This window comes from Cupressus sempervirens, chromosome 5 (assembly GCF_028749045.1).
Source record: "Cupressus sempervirens isolate cs-2001-9-10 chromosome 5, ASM2874904v1, whole genome shotgun sequence".
Lineage (NCBI taxonomy): Eukaryota > Viridiplantae > Streptophyta > Pinopsida > Cupressales > Cupressaceae > Cupressus > Cupressus sempervirens.
Window position 1 is genome coordinate 631,783,057 of NC_143122.1, and position 19,302 is coordinate 631,802,358.

At 36.4% G+C, this 19,302-nt stretch overlaps 1 protein-coding gene across 6 annotated transcripts in view; it reads right to left on the minus strand.

Annotated features, from left to right (window-relative positions):
- The window catches only part of LOC149557486 (uncharacterized), a 292,999-nt gene that overhangs the window by 21,688 nt on the left and 252,009 nt on the right, over positions 1-19,302 (minus strand). For 4 of the 6 annotated variants that reach the window (XM_089832140.1, XM_089832139.1, XM_089832142.1 and 1 more), the window contains exons 21-22: positions 1,129-1,262; positions 908-967 (exon numbers count right to left, since the gene is read on the minus strand). In XM_089832140.1, coding sequence (XP_089688266.1) covers positions 908-967; positions 1,129-1,262 — 194 coding nt within the window. Of the gene's footprint in view, positions 1-907; positions 968-1,125; positions 1,263-12,081; positions 12,148-19,302 lie in introns of those variants that run through there. The other 2 variants (XR_016364886.1, XM_089832143.1) reach the window with 2 other exon arrangements.

The following is a 19,302-nucleotide window of genomic DNA, read 5'->3' on the forward strand; positions in this document are numbered from 1 at the left end:
ACATTTTAGCGGTTTTTTAGGTTCCTGAGTTTTCCCCAGTTTTTTAAAAAAATGACCAAGTTTTTCCCAATTAAACTTTTGGGAGGCTTGGCAAGTTTTTGGCTTTGGCGAGTTTTCCAACTATGGTGAATCTAGTGCCCTTTGAATTAGCCTAGTGTACACAATCTAAAGTCTTAATTTAGCATAAGGTTGTTTCAATAGATATGAATGGGCGTAGCCTTCCCTTATAAGTAGGAGAGATTGTGTCCCACAGAGTGGCTGGAACTAATATTTCAATTGATCCCAAAACTGTCAGTTGCCAAATATCCACCCAACACTACTTAAAAATTAATAACTTTTGTACAAAATAGGAAACTGGCTTAGAGCTCCTGAAATGCTGCACATGTCCTCTGGAAGGGCCACAAGGCCCCTAGATGGATCCCCTATCCGCTGTATTAACCCACAGGAACCTTGTTAATAGGCTAATCCTGCTAAAATAAATACCACCAAGGATGTCACAAAAAATGTGCACATTAGACATTTTGATGGAATGCATTTATTTAAAAGTTGTTTCTTAAATTTTAATTATTTCCAGACATAAGAAAAAACCTATTACTTAATACTTAATAGTAGTTCCTGAAACTAAAGAATGTTCGGAAGTTATTTTTTTATTTGCTATCATAGTACCACAAAAAAAAGAGAATCAGCATATATTGAAAAGAAAGTGTACAGTGATGGCTTTTTCTAAAATAAAACAAATGCAGATATCCATTTGCATTAAAGGTTTTTATTCACTTAGATAAAAACCGTGACACAGTAACATAACAATTGTGTGTGTGTGTGGAGTCACATTGTTTTGATACTCCATGTGTGTGTGTGTCGAAATGTGCATGTCTAGTATGTAGTTTTTCATTAGGAGTCTTAATACCTGAATTTTCTCATTTAGATCCCCCATGTGAAGTATGAGATTGCTGAGAAAACCTTTTATCTGGTCACAATTCACATATACATAGTTAATTCACCTCGATGTGTATGCTTAGCTAAATATATGTCACTATTCATCTAACCAATTATGTAACAATACCCCATGACCCACCAAAATAATGTTCATCTCACTAATGTGGGCAAAAACTGATATTAGAAACTTACATCAAAATTTTTATTTGGTAGTGATGCTACAATAAGGAACTTTGAAATTGCAGGTAATATTGCTAGACGAACAATGTCATTGCTATCATCTAACCGCTTCAGTAATGATTTACTTGCTGTTGCTATCTGTTCATCTGCACAGAAGAAATCGCCATCTTATTTTTTTCATATTTCTGCATATTTTAATTTAACCATATAAATAAGGTGATACGTAAACCAAGGGCCTCAACATTTTAAGGAGACCAAAGCACTTATCTCTATTATACAATTCAAAAATCACAAAGCAGATATTCTTTGCTTAAATTATTAGAGTGTGACCAACCATAACTCCAGTAAAAAGACAAACATAATGAATTATAAATGAATCATCCTTACAATTGAGTGACATAATTTTGAAGGAATCCATATACAAATGTGTACTATTTGCTAGAAAGCAAAAAAGAAGAGAACATTCCCTACCTGCCATCTCAGAAAAAGTCCGATGAACGTATAGGGGGAAAAACAATTGAAAAATAAACATTCATTTAGCTAGAGGGACATTAACTAGAAAAGGTGAAATGAATGTGAAACTTTGGAACATAAGGAAAACAAGTTATATCAATGTCCATGAAGTACCATGAGAGCTCAAAGGGAATGCAATATAGTGTAAGTGAAACCTCCATGCAGAGTTTTTCAAGGAAAAACATACCCTTTGTGATTAAAGCCAACTTGGCACTAGGTGCTCATATTGGTCTGATAAATTAGGAATTATATTGGTTTAATATCGTCTTTCATTCCTAAAAGAACAGAAACAAATATCTTCTGACCAGTGGCAGAGCAGTTTGTCATAGGCTAGAGTGGTTTTAAAGAGCAGTAAAAATTCTGTTCTAAGACTAGGGTAGAGCAGAATAGGCACAATGCATTTAAATAGTGTGCAGTAGTTCTAGCAGGTGAAGGCAAGTCATCCAAAGGGTTAAATGGAAGAACAAAGAAAAATAATTCATTAGGAGTAAATAAGAGGCACTAAAACATTCATGACCTGAACAAACTAGGTTGAAAAAGCGTACAAATTATAGGTTGCACCTGAAGGACACATTTGCTTGGCTAAAAATTGAGTTGCTTTGGCTTTCATTTGCAGGAAATCTAAGGGTAGAAACCCTGGGAGTTCCTTGGCTGTGTGGACGAAAACCTATTCAACCTATTAGGTGGATTTATTCCAAAATTCACATTGAGCTTATTACAGGTCTTTGAAATTGAGCAGTTAGAAATATCATTTATTTCATGGTTTCCAACTTTTTCAATTTGTTGGTGATTTTATATGGCTTTCCTTGTATTTGACACGGCTAGGGTTTGAGAAATAATTGTAGTTTGCAGAGGAGATTTCATCAAGTTTATATCAGATTGCAGTGGCAAGGTTTGGGTGGCCCATTTAGCATCATATCTGTTTTATAATAGCACAGGGATTCATTACTTCCAATTAAGCCCTAGGCGGCTACATTGGAGGAGATCATTTATAGGTGCATAGAGTTTGTAGAGGCTGCCATCACTTTCAATTTGGATCAGAATTGATTCACATTTCATCAGTCAAGTTGCAGGACATCCCCTTCCACATCAAGTTGCTTTGGGTGTCATTTAGAATACATACATGCAAGCAAGCAAAATCAGGTATGTGAGGACCTGAATCAGACTGTGATTGTCAATGTAACACATTTTCCAGTCTGATATCCTTGTAGCAGACCTAATAATAAAGTAGTCAATTCTGATTTATGCCTAATGCAATATCATTTCTTTGAGTTTGTCTTGTCAAAGTCTAGTGCAACTACTGTTTACCATATTCTTTGCATTTCCGTTTAATTTGGCAATAGACATTGGCCCCAAAATGGAAACATAAATAATAATCAGATAATAGAAGTGTTACCGGGAGATGCATCCTCCTCCCCCCTCCCTCCGAGATGTGTCTCCGAGACTTTGAGTCTCCAGAGACTCTGAAAATAGGTGGATATTTTGTGAGGGAGTCTCCCGCAGTCTCCCCGTCCCCAATCGGAAAATTCGAAGTCTACTGCGAGTCTCCTACATGAAATACAATAAAAAAATAATGTTTTATGGTTTTACTCTTTTGCCTTTTATTAATATTGCCTTCACAATAACAAAATTATTACTTCTAATGTTGAATGTTCATATTTATAACTTTTCATTACTCTTATTTTCAAAGCACTATGTTATTTATGAATCTATGGTACTTTTTAGGAATTTTAAAAATATATTTAAAAAAATAATTGACGTCTCCAAAAGTAGCCCCATTGCCTTTTTGTAAAATAGCCGTACTGGTACCAAAGATCTCAAAGTCTCCCTGTCTTGTGATAACACTGGATAATAGGGAGCTGTGTGCCAAATATTTGACAAAATGTCAAACATTCAAACTTGAATAAAACTTATGAGATTTAGTGACAGGATCTTACAATGATATCAGAGCTTGGATTCTACCATCCTGTTGGATACAATCAATAGAATGACTTTGGGGACAATGAGTCTGTCCATTATGGCAAAGATGCCTAGTATGGAGACAATGAAGGATCTTGCTCAAACACAGCAAATGCTAGCCAAGAATTTGTAGCGTTATGAAGAATCTATCTCTAGACAATTTAGGAATATGAGCAAGTCATCCACATCTACAATTATGAGTTCAGCACAGCACGATAAATGGGAAGAAATAATTAGCATGCTTGAGGAATATGATACTCTTCCAAGACTACACTACAAGACTGAGTTGGCAAAGAAACAATACCATATGATAGCTCATGATGTATTTGCAAAAGAAGTTTGGAAAAATCTGCACTCGTTTTCAGCAATCTCTAACTAGCCAACAGGTGAAGAAAGTTTCATCAAAGCAAGTGGATGGTGAACTAATATTGAACCAACGTTTGAGGGAGAAACTGACAAGGAGGTAGTTACTGAACAGAAACTAGACTCACAGGTTACAAGATATCCCAAAAAGAGCAAGACTAAAATAAGAAGGGAACATATTTGTTTCACATGTCAAAAGACTTGGACACCTGATCACAATTGTGGAGTTAGCGAGGAAGACAATTCAGCCAAAGAAGACGAGAATGAAGAAGAAATTTCTCCAAGTGAGAAGTACTCTAAGATTTTGTTGGTGATCTTGAGATCTATATAGATATATCTTGTGAAAAGATAAATCCTATAATGAATCTGTGTGAGCATAATTCAATTCCTTCTTTTCTTCATGAAGAATGCAATGAAACTTGGGAAATTGCTGCTATAGAAGATGCTCTAATACAAGATGAGAATAAGTTAGGATTCCAGGATACTTCTAATGAAGAACATGCATTTTTATATGACAAAGAATCCATTCAACATGATGTCATAACAGAAGCTTTATCCATGCAATCAAACCAACCCAATAAAGATTATGAGGCATGTTATGACATCTATAACTCTGTTGAAAGAGATGATGAATCATGAAGTAGCAGTTCATTCGTGCATGATTGTTTTATGGAGATGGAAAATAATAAGTCAGATAAGGAAGTCAATGACAATAACGATCATGATATTTTTTTTATTTGGAACTAACAATCTCCTTCTTCTAAACCAGTAAGTGTGTAGAGAAAGTGGAGTACAAGATAGCCAAGTACTGACATTCAGCCACATCATCAATTGAATTAGATTTTTCCCATAATCTTGTTAGCTCACATAATTTGGAGGTGCATGATTATGAAAAAAATCAGAAATTTTGCATGGAGTTGAGTTTCGTAAATTACATCCTTTGGAAGGTCAACTAATGGTAAACAGAGGTAAGTTCATGGAAGCTTTAAATCCTTTTTTATCATGTTCATAAGATGATGACAGATTTGTGTTGGAAGGATCTAGGGAAAATGGTGGTTTTGAGGGAGATTTAAAGATTTATCTCTTGCTGACTTATATAAGCTCAAGATGCCTTGGTAGTAGCCAAATCAAGCTAACTAGACTTACTTGCATAGAAATCATCTGCTTGCACTTGGTGATGTTAGTCCTAAGGGATCAGATTACCAAGAGAGGGGGTGAATCAGTAATGAACCAAATAAAGAACTCTTCAACCTCTTAAACCCTTATCTCAATATCAACTTGATGGCAGCAAATGAAAGCATCAAACACATAAACACATCCAGAAGATAATGCAGCATTGACACAGAGATTTGGTCTCATAGAAACCCAAGTTGGGTGAAAACCACAATGGGAATCAGTACCCACAATTGTGCACTCTTCTTAAGTACACCTGGTTAGGAACTTAACCCTGTTTGGAGTTTACAAAGAAGCTTTTAGATGCCACCCAGTTAAGGGATTTACCTCTAGCCTTGATAAGAGCTTAACCCTATTAAGAGTAGCCTTGTTAGAGGACTCAAAACATTAATTAAAGTGCCACCCTGTTAAAGGATTTACAATAAAAGAACAGTTAGGATCCACTCAGTTAAGGGATTTAATGTTGCTATTGTTAGGGAACAGCATGTAGAATGATCTATAGAGAAACACCTCATTTGCTTGATCAAATCCAATGTAGTGCACACAAACACTTCACTTCATACTCAACTACTTCCTGACTAGATCACACCTTGACGTTCACGACCACCACACGATCAACACACAATTCTTTCTCCTTCATCAAATATATTATGTTCTTCAAACCTTAAACCATTCTACTGCCTTAAACTTGCCTTAACACATTTCAGCTTGAATTTCAAACATAGTGGTGACATACCACATGCCAAAACACACATCTCAATGCACACAACGAGTTTCCTATACTGTGTCGTTCCACAATTAACTTGACATTCGAATTCATGAAGAACAATCAGACTTATCTACTTCCCTTCTAGTACTTGCTGCATGGTCCCCTTCATCTCCTCCCTACCCAGTCAGAGTCGAATGGGCATATTAGGATGGATATTGACATAAGATATATTCACACGACTTGGATCGATACCTCAGGAGGCTCCGTCCCAAGATGGCCTTCAATGTTAAGCACTACATTGATATTAAGGATAGGATCATTATTCGCCCTTCTTATGTTATGCGAAATTGGACGCATGCCCTACGTTTGTGCTTGGGCTCCTTTAGAGTAGGCTCCCACCGACTTCGCATTCAGACCAACTATCAGATCGACAAAGGATCAGATTTGTCAACTTTGTGACATGGGGCTTGTTGAGACCGAGTGGCATTTCCTATTCTACTACCCTGCATTTTATGAAATTCTTAGGAGATTCCATTGTTTGTTCAAAGATTGTTATTGTCGGTCCCTTGCTTCCTTTTTCAAATATAATGACTAGCATTGCCTAGCACTCTACCTTCGCAAGGCTATGCGTCTCTATGATCATACCTTACAGCTTCAATCTCCTTCAAGAGCTGGGTCCATTCGGCTTATTACCTCCTTCACACTGGTCACCTTTGCCAGAGGAACCAAGCTTCTGTTAGACCCCTTAACTTTAGTTCATTCCAAGACTACAGACCTTGATGAAAACCCTCCTTCATGAGTGGTCCTTAGAGATGGTCCTATACCACCCCCTCGGACCCTGGAGGATAACCTTTTGTGCGAGGTTCCTTCTCTATGTCTTGGAGATCCTAGTTGTTGGCCTTGACTTCCTTAGGCCTCTGTCTCCTTAGGCTGTTTTATGTTGTTGCTCTTCCTTTCATTTTCTTTGTTGTTTTCTTTTTCCTAGGCTCTATTTGGTGTTCCTTTAGTTGGTTGTTTCTTGGTTGTCGCTCTTAGTCCGGTGGGCTCTAGCTAGACATTAATAATAAATTATCTTATCTTATCTAGTGACTAATCCACATAACTCATCATAGATTTGACATAACAATCAGATCAGCTATTGCCTGTCACTAACTATTCTAGCAGTTGCACTATTAACCTTCATCCGATCATAACTTACTCATTCCATCACATCAAGATTAGCAGTCATCCATTTGACATTCAAAGACACCCCTAAGTCTCCCATAAGGATTGATACACTTGAAACTTACTGCAACACCTTTTTCATCATATTTATGCTTAGCAACATGCTAGAAACACTAGGTCAATAGTTGACATCAATGACAACACAAAAATTTATCATCATTCAACCAAATCTGTATCATGACAATCACCATACATGACCTACCATCAATGCATCAGCAATGCCAACAATCTCTCACTTGGGAATTGTTGGCAACATATCAAAACATCTACATACCTTCTCATCAGTTACAACACATATACTCTGCTATAAGATTTCTCTCCCTTTCATTGACATCATTGTTTTGGTGAACCTTTTTTTATTACACCAATAGTGCTATTCTTATCTAATAAGTAGCTAGTGTAATATCATCGTTGATTGAATTCTTGTTGTCAGAAAGGACACCACTTATCATACCAATTTGCCTTAAATGGCATTGTTTGTTCTAACAAAAAATGGTTTCTTTTTTTGATCGTTCTACTGACTAGATTCAATGTCTTTTACTGCTGATTGGGATTGCTTTTCCTCCGTGTTCCCTCTTGTATTGGTGACTGAACATATGCATGTTTGAATTCATTCCTTGTCTTCTTCCCATGTAGGCTTTTGTTATTGCTGGTTTGTTATATATATATATATATATATATATATATATATATATATATATATATATATATCTCGTCTCATTCCCAAATTATTGACAGTCTTCATAAGCTATATAAAATTGAATGGAATATATTGATGTTTCCTTTTGAATGATAATCTCCCCTCCTTTGACGACTAATTTTTTATAAGGAAATTTAAACAATTAGTATTTTATTATGTTTTTAATGTATAAAATATTAACAAGTACTGTATGATAATTTGTTATTATTATCATATGTTATATGATATATACTAATATATTAGTATATGATAACATTTTACTATACATTTATATTACATAACTGAGGGTATATTATATATATTTTTCTCACATCTTCCATTCAAATTATTATGTTGATTATGGCATAAATATTGGTAGTCTTATTGACAATTCTTACATTTTCAAACTATAAATTAAACTATCTGATATTATCATATATTTGTATATATTATTATTGATTTTAATATTTAATTTAATTATTATTATTCATCTGACAATATTTAATTATTTAATTATTATTGAAGAGCTATTTGAAGTGAGGACATGACAAATATGCTAGTAGATAAATCTTGACATTCTAATGATAGTATTCTCTATTAGAGCCCTTGCCTTCGTCCACTTGGGGAGGTACTAGATAGCCACCACACTATACTTGCCTTGTGTGCTTGGCTCACCTTCAAGGGTCTGAAAAAGACTAAACCCTACCCTATACGACAACCCGCACAATTGAATGTAGGACATCCCATACCGTACAATGTACAACTTCCAACGTGTACCACAATTTCGCAAACCCTCACATTGTACAGCCCCATTTCTACATCATATGGCAACATTGCAGATTCTTGTACAATAGCCTTGTCCTCACCTCATATAGCTAACAACTTGCTCCATCGTATGGTAGAAACCATCTCCTCGCCAATGTCACACCATATAGCATAGTCAACACCCTCACACTATATGGTGGGCAATTATATGACATCGGTCCTAAAATAGCATATGAAGAGCTCACCCTCATCATTTGTAATTCTGCACGCATCACGACAACATTAGCATCCTTTCACCATAAAATGATATCAATTCATTTATGGCGAGCAACTAAGTTACCGATTTGGATGCGGACTCGGAAAGCGGATGCAAGGGGCGTGATTTTTTTTTTTTGCGAGGGATGCGGAGATGTCTGTGTGTGTGTGTGTGTCTATATATATATAATATTGCTAAACATTATATATATAATTGTTGATTTGCCGTCTCTCACAAAACACCCAACATTGCTCACACAGGGCAATATATAATTGTCTATCTGTTGGGAGTTCATTGAGTGCTAACTGCTGTGACAAACATTCTATCAGCTTGCCATACCAATCTAGGCAATGCTGGGAGTTTTGTGAGAGCCGTCAAGGTTGGAATAGGACTTTACACATTCAAAGGCTCTATATAAATACCTGTTGGAGGGTCATACTGCCATAGAAGGAGCTGTCTATGTTAGGGACTGCTACAACAATTCCATATAAGTCTGAAATACTCCATTAAGGGTTGCGTACAAGATGATTGAGGCCCATACCAAGCCTGTAGCTGAGTTCTGGGCAGTAATTTGGTTAGTAAACAGAGTTCTCTTTCAATAAATGCATCCTACCAGCATCCAATGTGCTTCCAAACGCATACCGCATCCGTTCGCATCCGCTTCCGCCTCTAGGCTCCAAGAGGCCACATCAGTAACTAAGGCAAGCACAATCCCACGAGTGTAGTATGACAATATATACTATATAGTAATTAGTGCCTTTTGCCTCTTAAAAAACCATGAAAATGATTTGCATTGCCCTTTTCCCTGATAAGGCTATTTCCCATAGACCCACCACACAATCATGTCAATTGTCAAATGTAGTAGCAGTTCAAGTGTACATCATATACTTCCAAGTTTATGTAAGGTCTTTATTTACAATGTTATGATTAGTAATCTGGATTATTACTTGATGTTCACTTGGCATCTGGAAGATATCTTTTCCTTTTGGTGGGGGGATGATGTAATTAGCATACATCTATTATTATGTTTGATAAAATTGGTTATCCAACCATACATCACTTATTATTATTTATTGTCAAATTTGGGTAGTTATAACCATCGAGTCCTTTTAAAATCATGTACTATCAAGGAAACTAGTATGATGCAGTTGGATTGACATTGATCCTTGGTTTATTGTCTCTAGTCTTATTCTATAATTTTTTACAAGCAAACAAAGTAATTTTATTCTTGTATTTGATATGCATTGTCATTTTGAAGATGTAGCTGGTGAGCAATGGTTTAAACACACTGATTAATTAGAGGCTAGCTGTTTGTGTTTTGTCTCGTCCCTATAGTGGTTTAGAGTAAACAAAAATAAAACCTATTTGATAGCATTCACACAAAGGAGGGAAACGGGTTGTAAGAGTCCCTTTACATTTTGTCCTTAAATACTAAATCTATCTTACAGGAATTTCCTCAAACAGTTGGCAAGTGAAGTCTGCTCTAATTTTCTGAGTTCTGTCACGAAGCACCCCACAAATTACGAGTACTTGTATGGCCTTAGAAATATGGTACACAACTTTTCATATGAAGGCATGAGCCCCAATGCTTAGCATTCACCTCCACTAAATAATAAAGCTTTATATGTCAGTATTTAAACAAACAGCTGACAAGCAAGCTGAAGTTCACTAGAACAACATGACTTTAACACAGCAGCATTTCAATAAATAGATATGAATGAAAACTAGTAGAAAATTGTTGTTCCTAGATGATACATTACGACAAACATATAGCAGACCATCCAATGAAGATTTCTACGCCTATCAATCTGAAAGGTGAAATGAAAGATAACTTGCTTCTGCACATGAATATATCAGACAATCGATTTGAGAATGCTAACCCAATCCATGCTCAATCTATGTCCAGACTTATTGCCTGATCATATACTGCTGAGAATGATCTAAGAAGAGCCTTAAAGCTGGATGTGCCAACTCTGCGACATGTGCTTCACTTCCAGATTTGCCATTGAGGATGTCGCCTGAAATCTATAACCTGCAATCTCTTCTTGGCTTGAATGGGGACATCCTTGAACAATTTTTTTTGAATTGGTTGCATGCAATTTCAGGACTTCACCATTAAACACCAATGTGAATTTTGATTTGAATCCACCAATCTCAGAAGGTATGGGTTTCCATCCAGCCTAGACTAATTCCAAGCGTATTGATTTCAAGCAAAAATGGAGAAATAGTTTCAATATCCAATTCTCATAGCATGCCTCAAGTGAAAGGATAGCCTTGCTTATATATATTTTTAGTTGGTTAATGCTTGTACTTTTAGCAATGTGGGATAAAACGTTATTTACCTAAACTTAAGTGACTTTATATTATAATTTTATTATAGTCAATCTTGAATTCAAAATATAATATGCATTTAATAAGTAATTATTAGTAAAGTATAACTTTAATAAAAGTATAATAATAATTAGAATATTATAACTTCATCACCAATCATCACCAATCAATTTTGACTTCAGTAGGAGGTAGTCCACTGCATGCACTGCTAGTTGAGCCGCCTTACAAAAAATAGCAAGGGTCGATCTCTATCACCTTTTGATTTACTATAATTAGTAAATCTCTGAATGCCTGATAAAAACAAAGGTGCCAAAGACCATCACTGCAATTGAGGCTAGTTCAAGTGCCCTTCCAAATATAGAAATGCTGAATAAGTGACTTACTATATATATATTTTTAAGTGTACCAAACTGAACCGGAAGAGCAATCTTGAACTCTTATGGTCTCTCAAAGGGAAATAATCTCCTATTCTTCCAACTAGGAACCCTGCAACCATTTGACTTAGCCTACGAGGGCCAATAATAGGATAATCCAAGCAAACATTGATGCTCATGAAAAATGAGAACATTACACAGGTTGACTTTAGAGAGCATCAATGATCTTGCCTATCTTCATTACAAACTTTGTTTTTAACAAAAAATATAGAGGGTCCTGTTGGTTCCCAAAACCACAGTTTGGAATCCTACAAGTCTTTCCAACTTGATGCTGGGATATCCAACCGGTTATGGCCAACTTGATGGGATTGATCAATGCAATCCAAATCCCCTACACTTCTGGCTCTACAAAACCAAGGTGGGTGTACCTAATCCTAGACAACAACCTTAAATCCAAGATGCTTAAAGAAGATTGGTTAGAACACGAATACACAATCAAAGTTTTCCAAATGGCAAGAATTATAGAAAACTTCAAATTTGCAAATTATGAATTAAGAATAAAAGTAAATGATTGTATTGGCACTTTTGATGAAGGAATATTAAAGAACGTAGTGATGACCTGCTCATCAATGAAGATCGTGCTGAATTAGAGAGAGAAGCAGCATAAGTAGCAAAGTTTGATGCACTGCAGAAAAATGAATCCACTTTTTAGGAAACAACCATTCCACCATATGTGTGAAGAGTAAGATGCGAATTGTATTTAGTTTTTTTTTCCACGTATAATCATATATGAACAGCTCAAGTGTTGCTACACAATTATCACTTACAGCTTTTTTATATTACAACGTATTGTTTGAATTTGAAACATTGAAAATGCCACATTTTGAGTGACAACGATTAAAATGAATATCAAATGCTAGACTTATGATAAATTGATAATCACATTAGATTTTTGTGTTATCTAAATGCATTATTTTATTCTGTCTTCTACATGTTTTTTTCAAGTTGCAAGTGTAATTAAAAAATTTTAGCCACTACCTACGTGATTTCAGGCTATGGTTTCACCTTTGATTTTTATGTTTGTATTTTGTATTCAAAATCAATGGATTGATGAAAGAAATATCATATTATGATTATCAACTGCATTTACTCAAGACATTGGCCTTTCAAATTTAGCACTTTCTATTTACTTTGTAATATTACACCATCTTGCAGTTTGTTTGAGTTACTTTCTATTTATGAGATTTAATATTCAAATAGTAGATAAGATACATTTATTAATGTCCAACGAGAGACCACCAAGGGTCTAAGGGATTGAAAATGTACAACACGGCCACAACCAACAACAGGAGCACAAAACGGTGTCTGCGTCAAGAACCAACAAGAAAGAAAAGAAAGAAAAAAAACAAAACCAAAGATGTATTGTCCCCACTAGCGAGGACAATAATTCCTGCAAAACCAATGTTAGAATTTATACAATAATAAAATATATTTTACTATTCTACCCTCTATCCTAACCCAACCTTAAAGACGTCTCTAGATCGGGTTTCTTAACCCTTAGTTATTCAACCATCTTTTCTAGAGTGCATCCCATAAGGCTCACATATGCATAATGTTGACAACATCAAAATATTCTTACCATTATATTTCCTCAAACATGTTGGTCAGATGGAGATAAAATTTCTCACATACCAACATTATAGAGGTCATATCCTTTTAGGTAGTGTTTGGCCAAATCTGCATTTTACCCATCTCTGATACCAACACTATAAGTCCATCTCTATTGTGTTAGCCAAATGGGTAGTTATACCCATCTCTAATACTGACACTAAGACTTTGTGATCTACTTCATCGTGTCAACCAAATGGGAGGTCACGCCCATCTTTGATATTGCCACTATAGAAATTATGATAAAATCTTCTCCTCATAAGAGATTTCATTGATCAAGTAACCTTTAATAAACATCAAGATTATTTATTAATCTAAAAAGGCACTATCCTGATCTTAAACCATTAACCATTAATTCACTTGTGTGATCCATTTTGAATTCCATCTTTACATAAATTATCCACTAGTATGTGTTGATGTTAGTTTTTCTACCACTATATAACATATTAGCAATTGAATATCTGATAGTTGATGTTAGTTTTTCTACCACTATATAACATATTAGCAATTGAATATCTGATACGGAGTATCAGACACACAATTCCTTTCTTGAAAAATTAATACTTATGTGGACATAAGCAAAACTCCAATGTTCCTTACACCTGTGGATACTAACTCAGCATATCGATGTGATTTGCTGGTAATCACGTAAGCGGCCTTACGCTGTTTGTTTGAGGACAACTTGGACCTTTTTATGAGATGGTGGTGATGATGGTTTGGTATGAGTTTCAACTGGTGTTGATGGTGATGGTATTGGTGATGAGAGGTGTGTATACCGATAATGTTTTTCCTTACTTCCTACCTCAAGCTCCAATTACTAAACTATTTGTTACTCTACTCCTACTCCTATGGATGGAAAGATTAGCAAATGGACGGGGATTGAATCTAATGAAAGTTGACCGGTGGCTCTATCTTCATAAATGCAATGATTCAAAAGGAAATGACTAGTTTACCACACAAGGCTTCCTAACATGCTGCTAGGATGCTAGTGGTCTAGTTATTGATCCCTATCAAACATCCACTAATGCTACCATGCAACTATCCATCTACTTTACTCTTCACTTAACAACTTGAAATGAAATCTATTTTAACAACTTCAAAATGAAATCTAATTCTAACTGTTGGAAGTAGAAACCATGCAACAACACCAAAAGTTCTTAATCACCATGCAAGTCACAACAATGAGAAAGAAAGTGATATCTTGAGCAACGATTTTCTCCGACCCTTTACAAATGAGAGCAAATGGCCTTATATAGAGGCCAAAATTTACAACCAATGATCCAGATTGGATCCTAGAAACCCTAATTAGGGTTGCCACCCCATTGGCCAATGAGAAGATGCCACCTCATCAATGGACCAATGAAAAAAAGAAAAAGTGGCAACCAATGAGAATGCACCAAAATGGTAACCAATCAGAATTAGACACTTGTACTCTCTAAGAAGGAAGAGAAATTACCACTTGGGCTTACATCAAATGATCTTCTAATATAAATCTCTCTTTTTCTTTCATTCTTTTAGCTAAGGCAATGAACTTAGCTAGCTTTTTGTTGACTTCCTCCATGGGAGGGCAAGGTGTATGCTTTATCTTGAGCTTAGCCGATTTCATCATGTTGCTTGCTACTTGTAGTGTCTTTTCATGGTCTTTCTCATACTCTTTTGCATACCCAATAAAAGTATTGAGGGAGGAAAGGGTGTGTTTCTTATTGATAGCAACCTTTCCTAACTCATCCAATCTTGATCCAAATCTTGTCTCATTGATGTCTTTCTCTTTGATATCTTCAAAATCAAGTGCTATCCCAACATCGCTTATCATGGTTGAAATAGAAGTGTCGACGCCTGAGTTGTGCTATGCAACTGCATTTTGTACCTCCTCAAGTGTTCTCAATCTGGTAGTCAAGGCAACAAACCAAGACTCAACTGTACTCAATCCTCCTTCATCAACCAATTTGGCCCTTTCCAAATATTTCTCTAGTAGCCCAATGAACACGTGTAGCTTGGGAATAGCTAAATCCTTGAATGGAAGGAAATCCTTCCACTCCTCTTCAAATATTCTGAATTTGTTTCTTACAATCACTAATGACCGGAATGTCGAGATAAAGGAAGGCAAGAAATTTCGCCCGTCTTGGATTGTATCATGGATCCCTTCATGCAGTTGAGCCGATAACTCTTCTATATTGCTCCCACTGTCTTGAGGAAGGGCTGCCTAGTGCAATTGTTGGATAGGTTGGCAATCTCTCCAATATTTGTTCTCGGCCTCCAACTTTATGATCCTTTCATTTGCCTTCTTCAATCTTTCTCTTATTGAAACCATGCCCTCCTGGATCTCCTCACACTCTGTCATCTGTATTTCTTCCCAAGTTATGCTCCACTATCTTGTATTCTTGAGCCGCAATCTCATCCAACACCTTGTCGACTATTGGTATAGCAATTTGAACCTTTCAGTGACCATCACTGTCGCTTCGGATCACCTTCGCCACTGTTTTTAGTATTTACTATCTATTTTTGGTTCTCGCTATCACCCCTTTCCATTAATCTTTGGATGTCCTCAACCGTTCGGGCAATTACTACCTGTCTCTTGGCATAAGCATTTTCCTTAACCATAGTGGTGCGGTGCATCTCCCCAAATTTGGATTTGGTTCGACTAACAAAGCATCATCAACGGCCTTGGGTGCCTGACTTATTTCCTCAATATCGATTGGCCCATCTTCTTCTTCACAAGTAACTGCTATGTCATCTCCACATTGGTTTTCTAAGAGAGAAGAGTACTCGGTGCTATCACTGTAACCACTTGATTCTAAATCAGAGCTCACTTCAACTGCGGTCCTTTGTTCACTTGTGTTATCTTCTTGACCTCTAGCCTCAATTATGCTTTCCCTTGACCGTGCTGCATTCTGTCTCTTTGTTAGAGGTTCTAGATGTTCTTTACTTTTCTCAACCTCCGAAGCTCTCTTCTTGCTTCTAATCGTTCCTTGCTGCTGGCTACCTCCTTCACCCCTCTATCCAATTGATTCCACCGAACCATCCTTTGGCTTCATCTTTTCATAAGGTGTATCTTTTGACTTTGCAATTTCCTCAACTTCCCATTATACCATGACTCGGTATGCAAATCAACTGTCCTTGTAACTGCCTCCAAGGAAGGATCCTAGTGATCATTCTAATCCACTAGATTCAACTCCGTTCCCTCCATTATATCATAATCTTCTCTCAACACATTTTCATCATCTTCCAGTTGATTGGGAATATCAAGGCCTCTCCATTTGATATCTCTCATCATGTTCACTAACAATCTTGAGAAAGCTAGCTTCCTCACATGAAAGTCATCCTTGGCATTGGCCCAAAAGTCTTCTATAGTGGGAACATGTTTAAATGCATTTCCATGAGATACCTTGATAAGACCATTAGGATCAAATCCTTGTCTTGCTCTATACCATCCTAGATGATACCATTCCAATTCCTTCTTCGCAGATGCAAACGCAACACGATTGGGGCAACTATCATCGCCAATTTCAAATGAGAAGGTAATCCCTGTCTTACCCTCGAGTTTCATTATTCTGTCATAATGCTCAAGTTGCCTAGCTAATTCCATCAAAACTACCTTGTTGGGTGGGTATCTTGGAAGCCTCTTGAGACAAACTGTGCTTCCTGTTACTCTAATGTATGCGAATTGTGGAAATAGGATGAACCAACTCTCATATTTCTTAATCTTTGCTTCTGCTTCCGATGAGAGCCTCCTAGCAGGTGTCCCTTGTAATACCCTTACTGTCTTCATGGCAAAGGCATCACAAAACATTTTGTAGTCTTCGTTGTTGTGCAAATGAAGCTATGGATAGCAATCATGCACCAAATATTGCCTCAACCCACTGCCAATTTCTCCTAAGGCCTTAAGTCTCGGATTTTTATACAACCTTGCAATCAAATAGAACAGATAGGATGCTATATAGAATTGCTTTTGGTTTTGTACGGTCCTAAGTTGCAATTCTAGGTTCTTGCTTATGATCCTAGCCCAATCAAATCTTTTTTTCCCTTTTTCAATTTCATCAATAAAGAAGTACATCCAATTTTTGAATTGCATACCTTGAGCTAGGCCCATGATTCGTCTGAGAAGCACAATGAGATCTTTATATTTTGATTTGAAGTCTGCCACTGTGAGCCTCAATGATCTAGTGACTCCCTTTCCTTTTTGTAGCCAATCCTGCTTTAGATGTATGAAATAAGCCTCTTGGTTCTCCTGAAATGACTTAGCTGCCTAGTCCATCATTACCACTGTCATGCTCTTATATTGGGGAACGTTAAATGCCTCTTCGATCGCTTGCCTGCCAATGTTGGCCAACACTCTTTTCCCTTCATAAAAAATGATGGATTTGCTAACCAAATCAAACTTGGATGCACATTCCATAACCAATTCTGGGCAAGGCAAAGTAGGAGGAAAGACCGCTGAGTGTACAGTTCCGCTCCTGTATATCTTCTTTGCCATGGGGGATTGTCCTTCCTTTAGTCTATCTTTTACCTGTATCATGCTTACTGTACCGATATTTGGTATCGATTATTCGCCTCATTTTTGAGAAGGAGGTGGTATTGGGCATCATGTCCTCTTTGTCTTTCTTGATGTTTGTTCCCTTAGGGTTCTTGCTTGCACTAACATCTACCATCCTAAACACTTATTTTTGCCCCTTCATTCTAAGTGATATGGACTACCCTTATCGATCTTCAAACTTCTTTCTATTGATGGATTTTAACTTATTTCTCCCTCGCCAAGTCCTATCACTACACTTATCAATCTCCAATCTTCAACCTAGGGGTGGGACTATCACTTATTTCTGCCCCTTCGTTACCTTAGGATGGACTACACTTATATCTCTCAATTTCATTTCTAGGGTGGTCTAGCTTATTTCTGCCTCGCCAAATGTCCTATCATGGATTCTACACTTATTTCTCCAATCTTCAACCTATAGATGGGATGATGATGTGGTGGATGATGAATGCAAGAAGAACCAAGAGAAACAAAACCAAACAAGAACAAGGAGCAAAATTCGCTTAAGGACCATCTTTCAGCTCTAGAATGAATCGAATTCACCTTTACCAATAGTCGGGTCTTCTTTGAAGTTCGGATCAGACCTAAGAATTGCAAGCCTTTTGCAAATAATGATGCCATAGCTAAAGAAATCAAAATTTTGTCCTCTTGAAATTGCCCATGCATGTGCCAAAAACTAGGTCCTTGATCATGTACTTCTTCACCAACAAAAATCATCCAACTCCTAGGGAAAAAATTGCAGCCTCTAGAGGAAATTAGATTTCAAGAAGAAATCGTCTAGGGCAAGCAAAATCAGATCTGCCCCGAATTGCCTAGATTGAAATTATAGCCTCTTTGCAAGAAAGAAATCAGACCAAAGTAATGCCAAATCTGCTCCCAAAAAGAAGTCGCCAAGTCTGAAAATTATTTTTCAAGAGAAAAATCGCCAAGTAGAGCTGCTCTTCCAAAGGAAAATTTGCCAAACACAAGGAAATTCTGCCACTAAAAAAATCGCCAAGGCTCTGAAATCTGCTTCAAGCACACAAATCTGCTCCCAAAATTTGCTAAGTAGAAGGCTGCTCAAAAATCGCCAAGTAGAAGAGACTTGCTTGTGGTGGAATGAGAAATGGGAAAGGGGAGAAGTCTTCTTGTACCCAACTCTACACACTCCTCATGTTGGTCGACTTGCACCTATAGGAGAGAAAAAAATTTAATTAGTGCACAATTTTGGCCCAAATTTAAATGTTAAGCCAAAAATTAATTTTGCTATAGTGAAAATTTGCATTTTTAATTGCTGGTTAAGAGCGAAATTGCAAAAATAAAATTAATAAAGCCTTGGAGATGCCAAACATTTTCATTTAATGACGTTTGAGTAATTAAAATATCATTTAAAATCAGATTTGGCAAGCCAAAATCTATTTTTTCAATTTTAATTTACCAATCTCTTTAAATATTTTTAAAAATTCAAAGTAATTTTAATTTATTTAATGCCAATTTTGCAATTTAATCCAAAATAGATTTTGCAATGTCATTTTAATTTTTTAACAAAAATAAATCATTTCTCTAGAATCCAAAATCGATTTTCCCAATTCAATTTCACCATTACAAAATCAAATTTTTCACCAAAAAATTGAAAATTTCTGAAATCAATAAATCTAAAAA